We start from the raw sequence: 13,817 nt of genomic DNA on the forward strand, positions 1-13,817 counted from the left end.
TATCCATTAATGTTTCATTAATGATATTTCTTCTTGACCGTGGCAACAATTCATTGCTTTTACAACTCAAAGCAGCTTGCTTGAATTTCAAAGTTCAATTAACATCTGAACTATGACCCCAAATCCCAGAGAGGCTCAACAGGAGGCTTCATGGATGCAGACCAAAGAGCAGAAAGAGAAGGAGGAAGTTCAAACCATGTCTTCCCTCGATCACAATGGGTGAGGATCATATGGACTCCAAGGTCTCTCTGCCCAGCTTTCTAGCCAGACGGATAGACAGACGGTGTTTTCACTCCTGACAGCCTGGTAGTCTTGGTTCGATTGGGGACCAAAATTACAACTTATTTTACATTTTCATCTGCTGCAGTTCGCTTTCAAACTGCACTGAGTCAAATGAGCCAAAACCTTTGAGAAATCGCAAAGGTTTGCCTCGCCTGTGGTGGCGCTGCACCAAGAACCACTGAGGAAAACGACACAAAAACCTCTGAAGCGCTGAGTGCAACTTGGTTCTTCGCGAAATGTGAACAAATGGAGTGGCATCAGATTTTAACAGTTGTAGGATGTCTCATTTGGTTTTGGCAAAAAACCACAAATAATTTCTCCTGCTAACGCTGGACTCACCCGTTTGTTTTGGTTGAATTTAACGGAATGTCCTGTGCTATGCTACACTTGCTGCTTTTGGAGCAGTCTCTGGTGATCTTGGTGTTCACATAAACATTCAAATTACGCCACAGTTCTTTTTAACCGAACAGAGACCAAGGTCTGTATTTGATCCACATCAGACCTTGATGACACATTCACACCTTCTCAAATAAACCAGACTTTCTAGGCAAATGAACTGGAGTTGATTAAAGCGGACCAATAAGGGCTGATATGACAACACCTACAGATATAAATAGGAGTGTCATAACCAAAGGAGGTGTAAATTAATGGTGTCATTAAACATATGTTGCCGTGGAATATCATCTCTGCTGTTCGGAAATTGAGCTGCTAACATGTCATAAAAGTCAGGAGCAACAGTCTTCAATCAGAGATGTCATCAGACTATGAGCAAGACTGCTACTGGAGATTCTTCCTGCCCACAGAATCTTCATCTGCAAGAACCCTTTAGAGATACTTGGAAGATATGAGTCATGACAATTACATTTCCCTTTGGTATAAATAAAGTACATTTGAGTTGAACAGAATTGAATCATGTCTTGTACTTAATCAAATCATTCTTCCAGCGATAGAAGACTAAAGCTTCACAGTTAGTCTCTAAAATTCAAGCAGCCAGGTGACAAATGAGCTTTTCCAGAAGGAACAAAGCATGTATTGTAATCACAGGATGGTAACAGGCCACAGCATCTGCCGGTTAAATCAAGCTGGGAGAGCAAACAAATGAGCGTTCGTTGATGGAAAGTTAGAAAACAGCAGAGTCAGTCAGCAGATCCAGCCTGCCACATAATAACCCAGACCTGCACCGTCACTGGGAAGAAATAACTGAAGCGCAACGCACGCCACTGTAATAAAACATGGCAAATAGTGACACAGATATCTAATTTTTCCTTTTGATTTCTCTAGAGGGCAGATGAAGGAACTGTTTGCATTCCAGGCGAAGGTGTCACTACTTGCTGCGTCCACTGAACCTATTCCACACAGTTCAAAATTGTGCTTCTTTTGCACTTAAAACCTCTTGCCTCTGCACTTGACATGATTTATTGAACTAGAGAGCCTCTTTCTTCCTGCATTAACCTTGGTTTCCGTGTGTCTCCATCCGCTGCGCCCGGCAGCCTCTTGCTACTTGTGTTGCTCTAAAGGCTTGATCAATATTTCATAAAACACCTTCATTAGTCTCCACTCACACAGAACAAACAGACTAACAGTCTGCTTGTTAAGGAAGCATGGGGCACCTTTGCAATTCTGACTTTAATTTCATCGAAATTACTTCCTTCAAATCCATACTTTAGCTGATGCTTTCAGTTTACTTTTAGTTGACACTATTGCTTTCTTACAAAAATAAAGGGGATTGTTGTAACTATTGTTGCAGGGAGGCATTAAACCTTTCCTGGCATTAAGATTTTAAACAGTTTTAAAACTTAACTTGTACATTTACAAACATTATCTTATAGCTTGAAGTTCTTCTGATGAGACGGCGGAGAACGTCCCCGAGCAACTGAAACTTTTTTGGGGTGAATGCAGCTTAGCGAAACACAATGCTGCCCCTCCCCCACATGTTGCTCTCCACTACCAGTCAGCTGAATGAAAAAAGACCCTGATATTTTTTTCCTCAAGACAAAACAAATGGAGAAATTCAACTGTACTGAAAGTATTTCCCATTTCGAAAAACACAGAGTCAGAGCGCTCGACTGACAAATGTTTCTAAACATTTAGATTCAGATGTTTTTCAGATACAATGAATGTTGGGAGGCAGTTGCCACTAAAAACACCTCGTACTAACTTGTACTGTGTGATTTTCAGTAATGTTATAACTATTGTTACATATATGTTGTTTGTGGTTCTGGTTTTCTCTCTTTCTGCAGGCGTGGAGGCAGACTTCTAGGGTGTCGACTTGTGTTCTCTCTATGCTTCTTCCTCTCCTGTACTCCCATCTCCTTTAAACCTTTTCCCCACCTGTCTCACTTTGCTTTCTCCTTTCATTTTTGTCCTCTGTGTCCATTATATTTCAAATAAAGTCAAGGCCATATCTAATAAAGTTTTATATATCAAATGGAGCATTGACTGTGTTAATTGTATTTAACTCTACTTTTGAATTTAAGGAAAGTTACAAACAGATATCAAAAAAATCTTCTTGCCAAGTTTTGTGCAATGTAGCAAATAGAAGTCATTTTAGTAATTCTCACTAAGATAATACAATAAAAGACTGTGAGAAAAAAATGTCTTTTTATTCAGTGTATCTAAATTTCTGATTTCAACTGTATCAAAAGAAAATTATCATGATTTTTCTCAGATAGAACTATGTGTGTTGTCTTAATTCAGCACTTACACTGCACATTTAGCTTGTAGCCTATGCGGAACTCTGTCTGCAGCGTTGGGTGGCGCACCACGCAGGTGAGCATCTTTCCCTGGGCGTAGCTCTGGGGCTTCCACATGTAGTTGACGCGCACCGTGGTGGTGCCGTTGACTTCCTCCTGAGTTTGCTTCTCAGATCGCCCGTACAGCTCGGCCTCCCAGAACACCTCAGCGGCGGGCCGCCCGCGCTCCGCGATGCAGGTAGCCACCAGCGCCTCGTCCCCGCCGTCAAGAAGAGGCGCGGGGCCTGCAGACACGTACACCTTGGGCTCCACTGTTTATAGGAGGAGAAAACAACAACAACAACAAAAACTGAATAGATGATGAAACAATTATTAGTGATCTTTTCGTGTTCATGTATGAATTAGTAATGTCCGGTCACCTTAGTGTACTTAACTGCTAAAAGAGAAAACATTGATTTCCGTCTTTCACCCAGAGTGCGCACATTAAAAATTGACAAACAGTTCTACACAGCCATCTACATTAAGGTGGAGAGTTTCTCATTGTGGACTGAACAGTGGTGCAGTTGGGAGCACTCGCAGCAAGAAGTAGACCTGTCACAATAAATTTTGCTGGGCCATAAATTATCCCAGAAATGACAGCGTTAAACGATAATATTATCGTTTTGAGAGCATTGTTAATTAACAGCACAAAAATGGCAAGTACACACTCTCGAAGATCAATAAACTAATCTATAAAGAACATTTAATTCTGGAACGGGAAGACATTTTAAATGTCTGAAATAAATAAACAAATCAAAAGCAAATAAAATGGATTATGAAGTCTCTGTAAGCAAACCTGCCCTTCAAAATATATTGATCATAAGGCTGAGACATGGGAAAAGAGGGAATGCTGCCAATTAGGACTTTGGTGAAAAAAAAGTGTAAACTTACTACTGTGTACTGTTTCTTTTTTATTGTGATCTACAGCTGAAACACATAACTAGCTGGTTTCAGTGAAGTCCACAACTGTCAGAGGTTTCCATAAGATTTAAAGGAGAGAAAAAACCTGAGGCTCTCAGGTCAATATTCCACATTCTTCCCAGCTCAAAATTCCAATGCTCATTAATTTTAAAAACTATACTATCAAGTAAATAGCAATATTTGATGCATTATTTTATTTTTCCTTACTTATGCTTACCGTCATATTCAGTAAATTAGAATACACGCTCCAATGAGTCTCATTTGTCAGATTAAAAGTACCTTTCTAAAATAAAATCCTGTAGAGATACCTTTCATTAAGCCCACATTTCTGTTTTTAGAAAGAGTCTTTCTATTGGTGGGATTTCAAATGTCATGTTTTTTTTTATTTGCTGTAAGTGAAAAATCAAAAATAATTAACAGAAATAAAGGCTTTCAAACATCCACTTTAGGGATGTTTGAAAAAAGTATTATGATTATGATATAAGCATTTCATATCGGTCGATATTAATAGTTACAGATTAGATTTGTTTGTTTTAAACATCAGAAATATTCAAGATATTTAAAAACTGGTGGCATGAACTTTCCTGTTTTTTCTTTTATTTTAAGCAGTCATGAGGCCTGGTGGAGAAACCTGAAACAGCTTCTACGCAAGTTACTCAGCAAGTTGTTGCTCAGTAACCAAAGGTCAAGTCAGTTCAACGTAGAGCAGCTAAAGCTTTTCCTCTGCCTACATTGATAGTCTACATATTGAATATTCTATCAGGCATATTATCTATTGGTATTGATCATTTGTCTTTTGTGAATTATATTGCTATTGATTTATTGTCCATATCCCTACTCCATCTGTGTATAAATAACCCTTTAAAACCTGGTAACTTAAATAATTAGTTAATAAAAATTCTGATTATTTTTAAAATTAAACATTGAAAGTGTTTCATTATAGAAAAGAAACCATTTTGTACTCCTGGGCTTGTTTTCTAAATTTGTTTGTACCACAATTAATTTATCAGGCTTTTGTGTTGATTTAGTCGTTATAACTAAAAACACAAAATGTTTACTTTATTGTAGTGAATTTTTTTAAGGAAAGTACTTTGTTAGAGAAATATTCGCATCAAAAACGACACATTTGGCATTAAAGGAACAACTTAAAGTGTTTCACTCAGTGATAAACTCCTGAAATCAAAAGGCTTACCAATAATATTCTAACTTAATCAGTTGGACTGTATAGGGAGCTATTAAATTCCGACTTCATATTTTTTAAAGATTGCATAGGGGCTCTGCTCTTTGCTGTTTATTTTCGACTACATATAACACAATAGTCGCCCTCCGTCTGACAGTTTCTGCGCTGGGACGATGTTACACCATTTCTCTGAGAATGACTCGACAAGCAGGTCTATGTAGGAGGAACGTGACCAGAATTATGCAACCGCGCTTCCTTTTGTGCAAAGAGCGAACTCGTCTCAACCATGCTCTGGACAGAAAGAATGAGAAGAAAAATAAAACAACATACCACACACTGTCAGCGCTGACAGTCGTAGAGTTAAGGACAAAAAGGAGACAAGAGAAGAAAACGTTTACTGGAGGGGAACTGAATAAACAACAGGCCCGGTTAAAAGCAGGTTACAGTGTGCTCTGGTTTATTTTGTCTGCATCGTGTTGCAGCACACCGCCTCCTCTTTCGCTGCCTGCTAAATCCTACAAGCTGTTGGATTAAAAATCTCCCATCTTGCTCCTTATCATTAGCCAACAAGGAGGTGCAGCAGCAAATTCCGAACAAGAAAAAATACAACTGTTACCCCGTTTTCCTTCTTTTCCAAAAATAAGCATCCACCTCATGTACCCCTTTAGAAGGGGCGGGGACGCTGACCTCCTGGCTCCGCCCTCACATTCTTCACTCACTTCTCTCTGCCCCTCCTTGCAGCCCTCTGACCTTTAAAACAGTAGCTGCTCTATGCTGGCAGGCCGGCCAGCTGAAACATCAGAATAACCAAATTAGACGGACGTGTTCATTTTGGGGAGTGGCGAAGAGAACCCTCTGGATGAGTGGAAAAGTGTTGGGTGGGAAAAGGCCAATAATTTCCCTTCAGCAATATGCCTACGACTCTTTTCGATTCACACACAACATCTGAACCCAGTGGGAAAGTGCACTTTTAACAAAAAAGGATGCGTGAAAAAGAAGCAAAACGGTAGAAAAGTATTTATGTTATGTAAGAAAAAGCAAACAAACAAACAAAAAACAACTTACGATGCTATAACAAAGCAGCAACGTTTTGCATGCGACATTTTGACTCGGGGAAAATCCAGAATTCTGTTAAGGCAGATCTGAAAGTACTTTATTGCAAGCAAATTATACGACACTTAGCTCATTTTGAGCCGACTTAAAACCTCCATTTAAAGACTGAGTAAAGAGTCCAATCATGAAGAGGGCAAAGGAGAGAGCGCTGTAGGACGAAAATAGGTTCCTTGCAAAAACGCAGCGGTAGTTTCCTTATCTGTAAAATCCACTTTCTAAACCTAATTGCATCCTTGTTTTGTTTTCAAGTAACTGAACTGCTCAGTAGATTTCCATTGACCTACCAGTAGTTAAAAACAAAGGGGTCATTGTAGCTTATTCACTTAGGGTAATATTTTCCTTCCTTCTGCTTACACGAGAGGGGTTTCGCCGACTAAATCGTTGCCTAAATATTTTTGTCCTTTCCTGTTGTCGACTAGAGGAGAAAAGAAAACCCAAGCCAGAAGAGCTAATGTATGGGTAAATATTTGTGTTTCTCTCTCGTGACATTGCTCATATTGGAGATGTTTTGGATGGAGAGTGTGACTTCTGAAATAAAGCCAATATCCACTGCACCTGTTAGACATTACAATACGTGCCGTGACTTTCGTCCATTACTCACGGGCTTGGCTGTTCCATGTTGTTACTGTAGTTAATTTGAAAGGAATGAAAATGCAGCCGTGTGCTTTTCATGATCCTCAAAATATAAACAGGAATCAAACACGGAATCGCAGTAGGGGAAAATATAAAAGCAATGGGTAGAAAAGGAAGTAAATACAACACACATGGCATAAATCAAGTATCGAAGGGTACGTTAGAGGTCAAGGGCTTTAAAAACAGTCCTTTTCTATGTTCATGGTCGTATTTAGGAGGTTTCCTTCGTTCTTTATTTCTTTTTTTAGTAGATTCAAAAAGTTGCAATTCATTTGACTTATCTGAATTAGTGGTAGTGGGCACGAAGATGCAGCTAATGAAAATAAGATGTGGGAAGAATTTATTACACTTTTATGAAATTAATACATGATTTTCAATGTTTTTACTCATTAAAGTCAGAAATTTATGGAATGCATTTGTGTTTGGATCATAGTTAAATTAGATGTCCCTTCAATGTTGCTTTAAATACTTCAGTGTTGATTTAGTAGAAAGTAGCATACAACCAGTTCACTGGAAGACAAATGAATAACAGTATTTTTTTGTTTTTCCTGCCTGTGTAAACCATCGTGGTTGTATTCATTACTTTAAAGGTGCATACGTCAGCATTTTGGAGAAGTAAAATATCTGAAAGTAAAACAGTAGCACAGTAACGCTTGTGTCAAATTAAAACATGACAGTATGGTATTAAAGTTGACATAGAGTGTATGTAAACGTGAAAAATTGTAGAAAGTGAGATAGTTCACATCATTTACGAACCATCATTTTAAAGCATATTTGAACGAACTGCAGTTCTGACCCACACACCTCACCAACAGGTGGTGGAACTGCACACCTCTCTGCCAACCGCCAGTAAACTCAAGAAGAAGACGACTTCACTTTTGAGTATTTGGTGGCCGCACTGACAGGTATCCGATGGGTTCCTGGTGTCTAAGAAAAGGTGCTAGCTGCTCAGCTAGCTAATTAACATTGCTGCCGTGTAATTCCCATCCTTGTCCAACAAACAGAAAGTGTGGGAAATGTACAAAGGGGAATGATTTACTATAAAACAGCACACGGATCTCGTTGCTAACCATGTTGTGAACCCTCTGACTAGTGGGATGCAATCAGTTTACCCGAATCCATACTGAATTGGAAAAAAATGGATTGCGATACATTGATGAATTGATATTTTTATAGCAACCTTTGTTTCTTGTCAGAGATCCGACATTGGATTTAGGCCTGGACTTTCTAGGCTGTTCTAATATATGAATATGCCTTGATCTAAACCATTCCACTGTAGCTCCAGCCGTGTTTGGAGTTGTTGTCACACTGGAATGTGAAACTATATCCCACTTTGTGAGTCTTTTGCAGCATCTAACAGGTTTTCTTCTCTGTGTTTAGCTCCATCCATCTTCCAACTTGATTTACACTACAGCTAAAAACACAGAAGTGCTGCTCTCTGCTTACTATTTAAAGTGTAATTAACCCCGAATCAACCTATCTTTTGTTGATAGACTGTCTAAATAGGTTACTTGGGGTTCTACCTTTATGTTTCTGTGTGAATTTTGACGTTTTCGTCTAAATTGGTTTAGTTCTGCATTATTTTTTGCCTGACCCCATCTCAGTGCTGGCCTCCTGAGGTGAACTGAGCAGCTATTTAAAACGGTACGGGTTTACATCACACAGCCCCAAACAGTTTCACTTTAAGTGACTTCTGAACTGATTGAATCAGGTTTTATTTAAGCTATCAAAGAGTGAATACATGCACATCATACAATTCAGATTTTCATTTGCCAGAAATTCTGAAAAGCGAGGTACAAATAATCTTGCAAGGCACTGCTGCTGCTGTATCACACAGCTGCAGAGGAATTATGAGCTTCATTATAATGAAAAGAGGAATTTTAAACATACACGTCAAAACAAACACGAAGGACATAAAAAGGGCGCTTGGGAATATAAACTGACTGCGTTTAACTCTTCAAACTGTGATGTTCCAACGTCTGAGAAAATTACCCAGTGGGGTAACCTAATTCCCACACGCTGCATATCAGACTGAAAAGGACACATACTTCCTCTGTAATCACACCCTAATTACATCTGAATTGTAAAGAAGGTATGTGTTTGGGTATGTGTGTACATTTTCCCTATGAGCACAAAAAAATAAATAAAACAGCCTGAGAATCTGCTCAGAGAAGACAGCAAGGTGTAATTGAACTCCACGAGGTTTCAGACACTGCGGCTGTTGCAGCAATACTTAATGTGCCGCTCATTAAACATCAGAGTCTCCTCCTGTCTCTGGAGGAGGACAAGAAGCTGCAGCCAATAGCGCAATCTCCTACTCTCGACACAGAGTCACATTTAGAGCTTAAAGCATATGCTGAGTGTCGAGAAAAAAAAGAAGATTAAAGAATGAGTATTCCACACAGAAATATGAGGACACTGCAGTTTAACATTTAATTAGCAGGAGTTCAACAATAGGATTCTTGGGAAATGTGGTCATTCAGTTCAAATACATTCATACTCCAAATGACTATATGTTTATATGGTTATGAATTTGTTATTTCCAACAAAGGGGAGAAAGTATTTAGTAAAATTAAAAGCACAAAGTGAACTGATCAGAGCTTTGTTACCTTGTCATATACATTAAAGCCAAGTTTTCTTCAAGAACAAAAACAAACAGCCTGAAACTACTTTTTTTAGTCACTGCAAAACATAGTTTTGCTCATTTTAAAAGTGACAAAATGATTTTAAGATGAAAACTATCTTTAGAAGTTGCACAGCTTATTTTTAAGCTGTGCACCTTCTCATCACTTCTCATCATTGTTTCAGTTGAAAATCAACAATTCAGATCACAAGTGGATGCTAAAAATGTTTAAAGAAGAAAACTAAAAGTCAGAATAGAGCAAATGTTTTTTTTTCCCCTTCCCAAATCTCATTTTCATCCAAGTTGGTAAAATGTAACTGAATGTTATGAGACTCATTTTGTATCACACCCTGCAATTAACTTGTTGCTGTGTCTGATTCAGATTCAGTCTGAAGTTCCTTCATTCTGTTCTAAGGGCAGCAGGTCAGACACACCAAAACATTTAAAATAGTGTTTTCAGGCAGCAGTGACATAAGTTTTTGAATGATTCAAATTTGAGACATTTGAGGTCAGACAAGAGGTGCTTCTCTCAGCTGCAGATTCTTAAGAACAACTGGCATCTTTCTAAGGAGGCAGCGGTTCATTTCTCCAGAGAAAACGCTTAGCGGTCTGTCAAGCTTTGTTCTACCACAACAAACTACTGTGCTGTGAACTGCTCTGTAAATTTTTTATATTAAAAATAAAATAACCCAGATGTATTAGCCGACAGTAGGATTCTACATTACCTGAAACGTTAACAAAGGTCGACGCTTGCGTGTTGCCCAGAGGAAAAGTCGCCACTTTGCAGGTGTATGACCCGATATCAGAAAAAACAACTCCTTCGATGATGATAGTGGCGTCCCGTATGGACGGGGAAACAAACGAGATGCGTTTGCCGTATTCTTGGCCGTACGAGGTTCCGTACTCGGGGTTAAACACTGCCAAGGTGATGGTACCCGACGGAAGACGGCGTTCCCAGGAGATCTGCGTCAGACTCAGGTTGGGCTCCACCAGGATCCTGCAGCCAAGCGTGATGTTCTTTCCCAGCACCGCGTTCACTTTGTCAGGGACGACCACCTGGTTACTGCTTACACCTACTGAATTAAAAAGACACAAAAAAGGAAGTTCCAATGTTATTGTCGCAGCAGAAATTAAACAGGAAAATTGTCTGTCACGGTTTGTTAATTAAGTGGGAAAATAGATGTCAAGGAGAGGAACAACATCCAAAAAAAAGTTGCTTTGCCAAGAAGCATGCTTCCCTATTTAATGATGAACTCAACATTGCATAGTGAGATGTGTGTTGGGCCCTAATAACTACATTTTATTATTTTCCTACTTCAGTTTTATTTTGTTCTCAAATTCAATTTTTTCCATTAAAATTTTGCTGAATTCCATTTTTATTCATATTTATTATCCCAAAAAGTATGTAGTTATGGTGTGAATGAAAAAAAAGAAAAAGAACAAATCAACAGACATGTTTAAAAGACGTTAAACTGTTTCCCCATCATTTCTTTTAGCAGTTGTAGGATTTCGCTTTTTTCCTTGGCAAAAGGCTATAAACCTTTTCTGCCTGTATTGCTAGACTCAGGCTCTGTTGACCCAGAATGCCCTGCGCTGTAGTTCGCTTCCTGCTTTCAATGCAGTCTTTGGTCCTCTTGCATCCACATACGCATTCAAATTGCACCAGAGTTCACTTCAACCGGACCGAGACCTCGGTTTGTAGGCGGACCAGACTTCGCATTTTTGGTCAACTGATTGGTTTGATTCACACCTTCCTAAGCTGACCCAACTTTCTAGGCAAACACACCAGAGTTCGATTAAAGCGGACTAAACAGGGCTGGCGTGAATCTCATTTTTTTAATAAAGAAAATATGCCTTTTAAAAATGTCTTGGAGTTGAACTCAACACCAAAATACTTATGTAGCTCCCATTTATTCCCCGTTTTCACTGCTTTGCCAAAACTGATGGAAGTTTGTTTGCCTTTTTTCCTCAAAGGAATATCTGATTTGAGGCACAGAGCAATAAGTACCGTCAACTCTATTTGCATGTTCAAGAGTTAGCAAACATGACTGCCCATAGCTAGCTACTTCTTCTATTGAGTTTATTGGCAGCTTACGATCTTCTTATGTTATCGCCATCAACTGGACTGAGGTGTTGCAGCTAGCTAGCTTCCCCTGTGTGTCTCTGAGTAGTCATTGTATCCTTGTGCCTCCAATCGACCACATGCTGACAAAACGTTCAGAAACATTTTCTCTCATTTATAAAACTTAGTGGCCCTGAAGCTTGCGTTAAGCTACGAGGTATGAATTTATTTTTTGGGGAAGACGTCAGAGTTCAGAGAGTTTCCACCATGGGTGACTGGTTCATTCTGTCTGTGTCGAAGGGAGAGCCAAACAGATGCACAAGCCGAGTCTGCGTAACTAGGTAATGGGTGGTACAGGAGCTGCAGCGGCCAAAGTACCACTGTATATCTGTAAAATTCCGTGTTTTATTGTGTTTTCCTCATCGCTGAAATCCAGGGTTCCTAATACTGTATGACTTTCACATCAAGTTAAAATTCACAGCAGCTGCATTCTACAAAAACAAGTTAACTTTCAGCATTTCTGGAGAGATCATCTATGCTAAAGCTACAAAGAAAGACACACTAGATTACCCTCATATAAATAATGCATGCCAAGGATTTTTTGTTTGATTTGCCTTCCCTCGGTAGAAGTAACTTCTGTGTTTAATGCGTGGCTTTGTTTCCTAATGTAAGACGAAGCAGATTTCTTGTGCGTGACTGTGGGTTCTGCTCTGCCTCTGAAGCTGCACACTTTCACCACGGGGTACTCAGACTGCTCGTCTTCCTAATTGTCAGAGAACCTTATTAACTAGCAGGTACGATTTTCTGGACGGAGATGAAACAAGGGAAGCAATAGATTAACTTTATTCCTGCTTTTTTATGAGCCCACTAATTTGACTCTGGGCCCACCCCATAGCTTTTGTTGTCTTGTTTTGAGACACATAAAACAGGCTTTGAACATTAAAAACCATGTTAGTCCTGTAAAGAGAAACAAATGGAGAATGTGACAATGAATGCGGTTCCAGAGAAGTAATGAACTGTTACTAGTACCAAAGTGTACCAAGTGGAAGTGCACCGATTGCGGTTTTTTTGGCCAATCACTGATGTTAAATTTCCAATTTTCTCTCTACTGTGGAAACAGTGGTATTAACTGAACCACCATGCATCCCCGAATAACCAAACTGTGTCCATCAAATTCATCAGAATGCTTTTGTTTTGGTTTATTTTCTATGATATAAAACAGCAAACCTGAAAACGTGGTATTATGAAACGTTTAAGAACAATAGCTGTTGCAATCAACATGTAGATAGTATTTTAGCAGCAACAGTAGAAATAATTGTTTTCTGTTTTAAGTGATAGTAATTAGTTCTTGGTTTACATTTTTGGACTGTGATGTGTTCATTTGAGTGAAGTGAGGGTTTCTCACTCTGTAGGTCTTGCAGACTGACCTGAGTTCCAGTTTTAAACATTTAACTGCAAATACATTCAAAGTAAAATGATGATCATGACTTTCATGCCCAACCAGACCTGTGACGACAACAAATTCTGCTGGACGATAAACTGTCCCAGTAATTAATGTGATAAACGATAATATATTTGTTTTGAGAAGTAATATATTGACGATGGCATAATTATACAAGTTTGCCATCTCAAAGACTAATAAACTTTCATTTTGTAAAGAATATTAAACAATGGACATGGAATATACTTTACATATCCAAAAAAACACATAAACCAAAAATAATAAAAAAAACTGAAATAAAAACTTCGCACAAGAGAAGCCATAAATAAAATGGAATATGAAATCACTGTAAACTTAAAAAAAAAAACAACTAATCATCAAAATGGACATTAACGATCCCATTTTAATTTATCATGTGATTAATTGATTCATTGCAACAGGCTTGTGTCCAAGGACTGCACTGAAAATGCATTTTGGTTTTTGGCCTGATGGCTGGTTCTTTTCTGTGAGCAGCATTTTCTCCTTGTGGATGTGTAGGTTTTCCTCCCACGGTCAAAAGACACACATACACAAAATCACACACAGTCAGGTCAATTACTGTGATCCTAAGGTGTTGTCTATCTGTTTTACGTCAACCGTGTGATGGACTGTAAACCGGAGTGCACGCTACCTTTTGGCCAGTGTCAGCTTGAATAGCAGCCGGATGTGTAGGAGGTGAAATCAGACTGAAGTTTGTAGTAAAAAAAAAAAAAAAAAAAAAAAAAAGGAAAAAACTAAAAGCCAAAAAAAAAAACCTTGCAGGTTTTAAAAAAGTCTTAAATGGTTCTCAA

General features: G+C 38.8%; 1 protein-coding gene across 1 annotated transcript in view; it reads right to left on the bottom strand.

Annotated features, from left to right (window-relative positions):
• Positions 1-13,817, bottom strand: part of LOC106952780 (nectin-3-like protein) — a 69,640-nt gene that overhangs the window by 21,142 nt on the left and 34,681 nt on the right. Inside the window, exons 2-3 of the mRNA XM_015041116.1 lie at positions 10,210-10,560; positions 2,983-3,286 (exon numbers count right to left, since the gene is read on the bottom strand). Coding sequence (XP_014896602.1) covers positions 2,983-3,286; positions 10,210-10,560 — 655 coding nt within the window. The remainder of the gene's footprint in view (positions 1-2,982; positions 3,287-10,209; positions 10,561-13,817) is intronic.

The sequence above is a fragment of the Poecilia latipinna genome, unplaced genomic scaffold, assembly GCF_001443285.1.
Source record: "Poecilia latipinna isolate Pla-1442-1.1 unplaced genomic scaffold, P_latipinna-1.0 Scaffold539, whole genome shotgun sequence".
Lineage (NCBI taxonomy): Eukaryota > Metazoa > Chordata > Actinopteri > Cyprinodontiformes > Poeciliidae > Poecilia > Poecilia latipinna.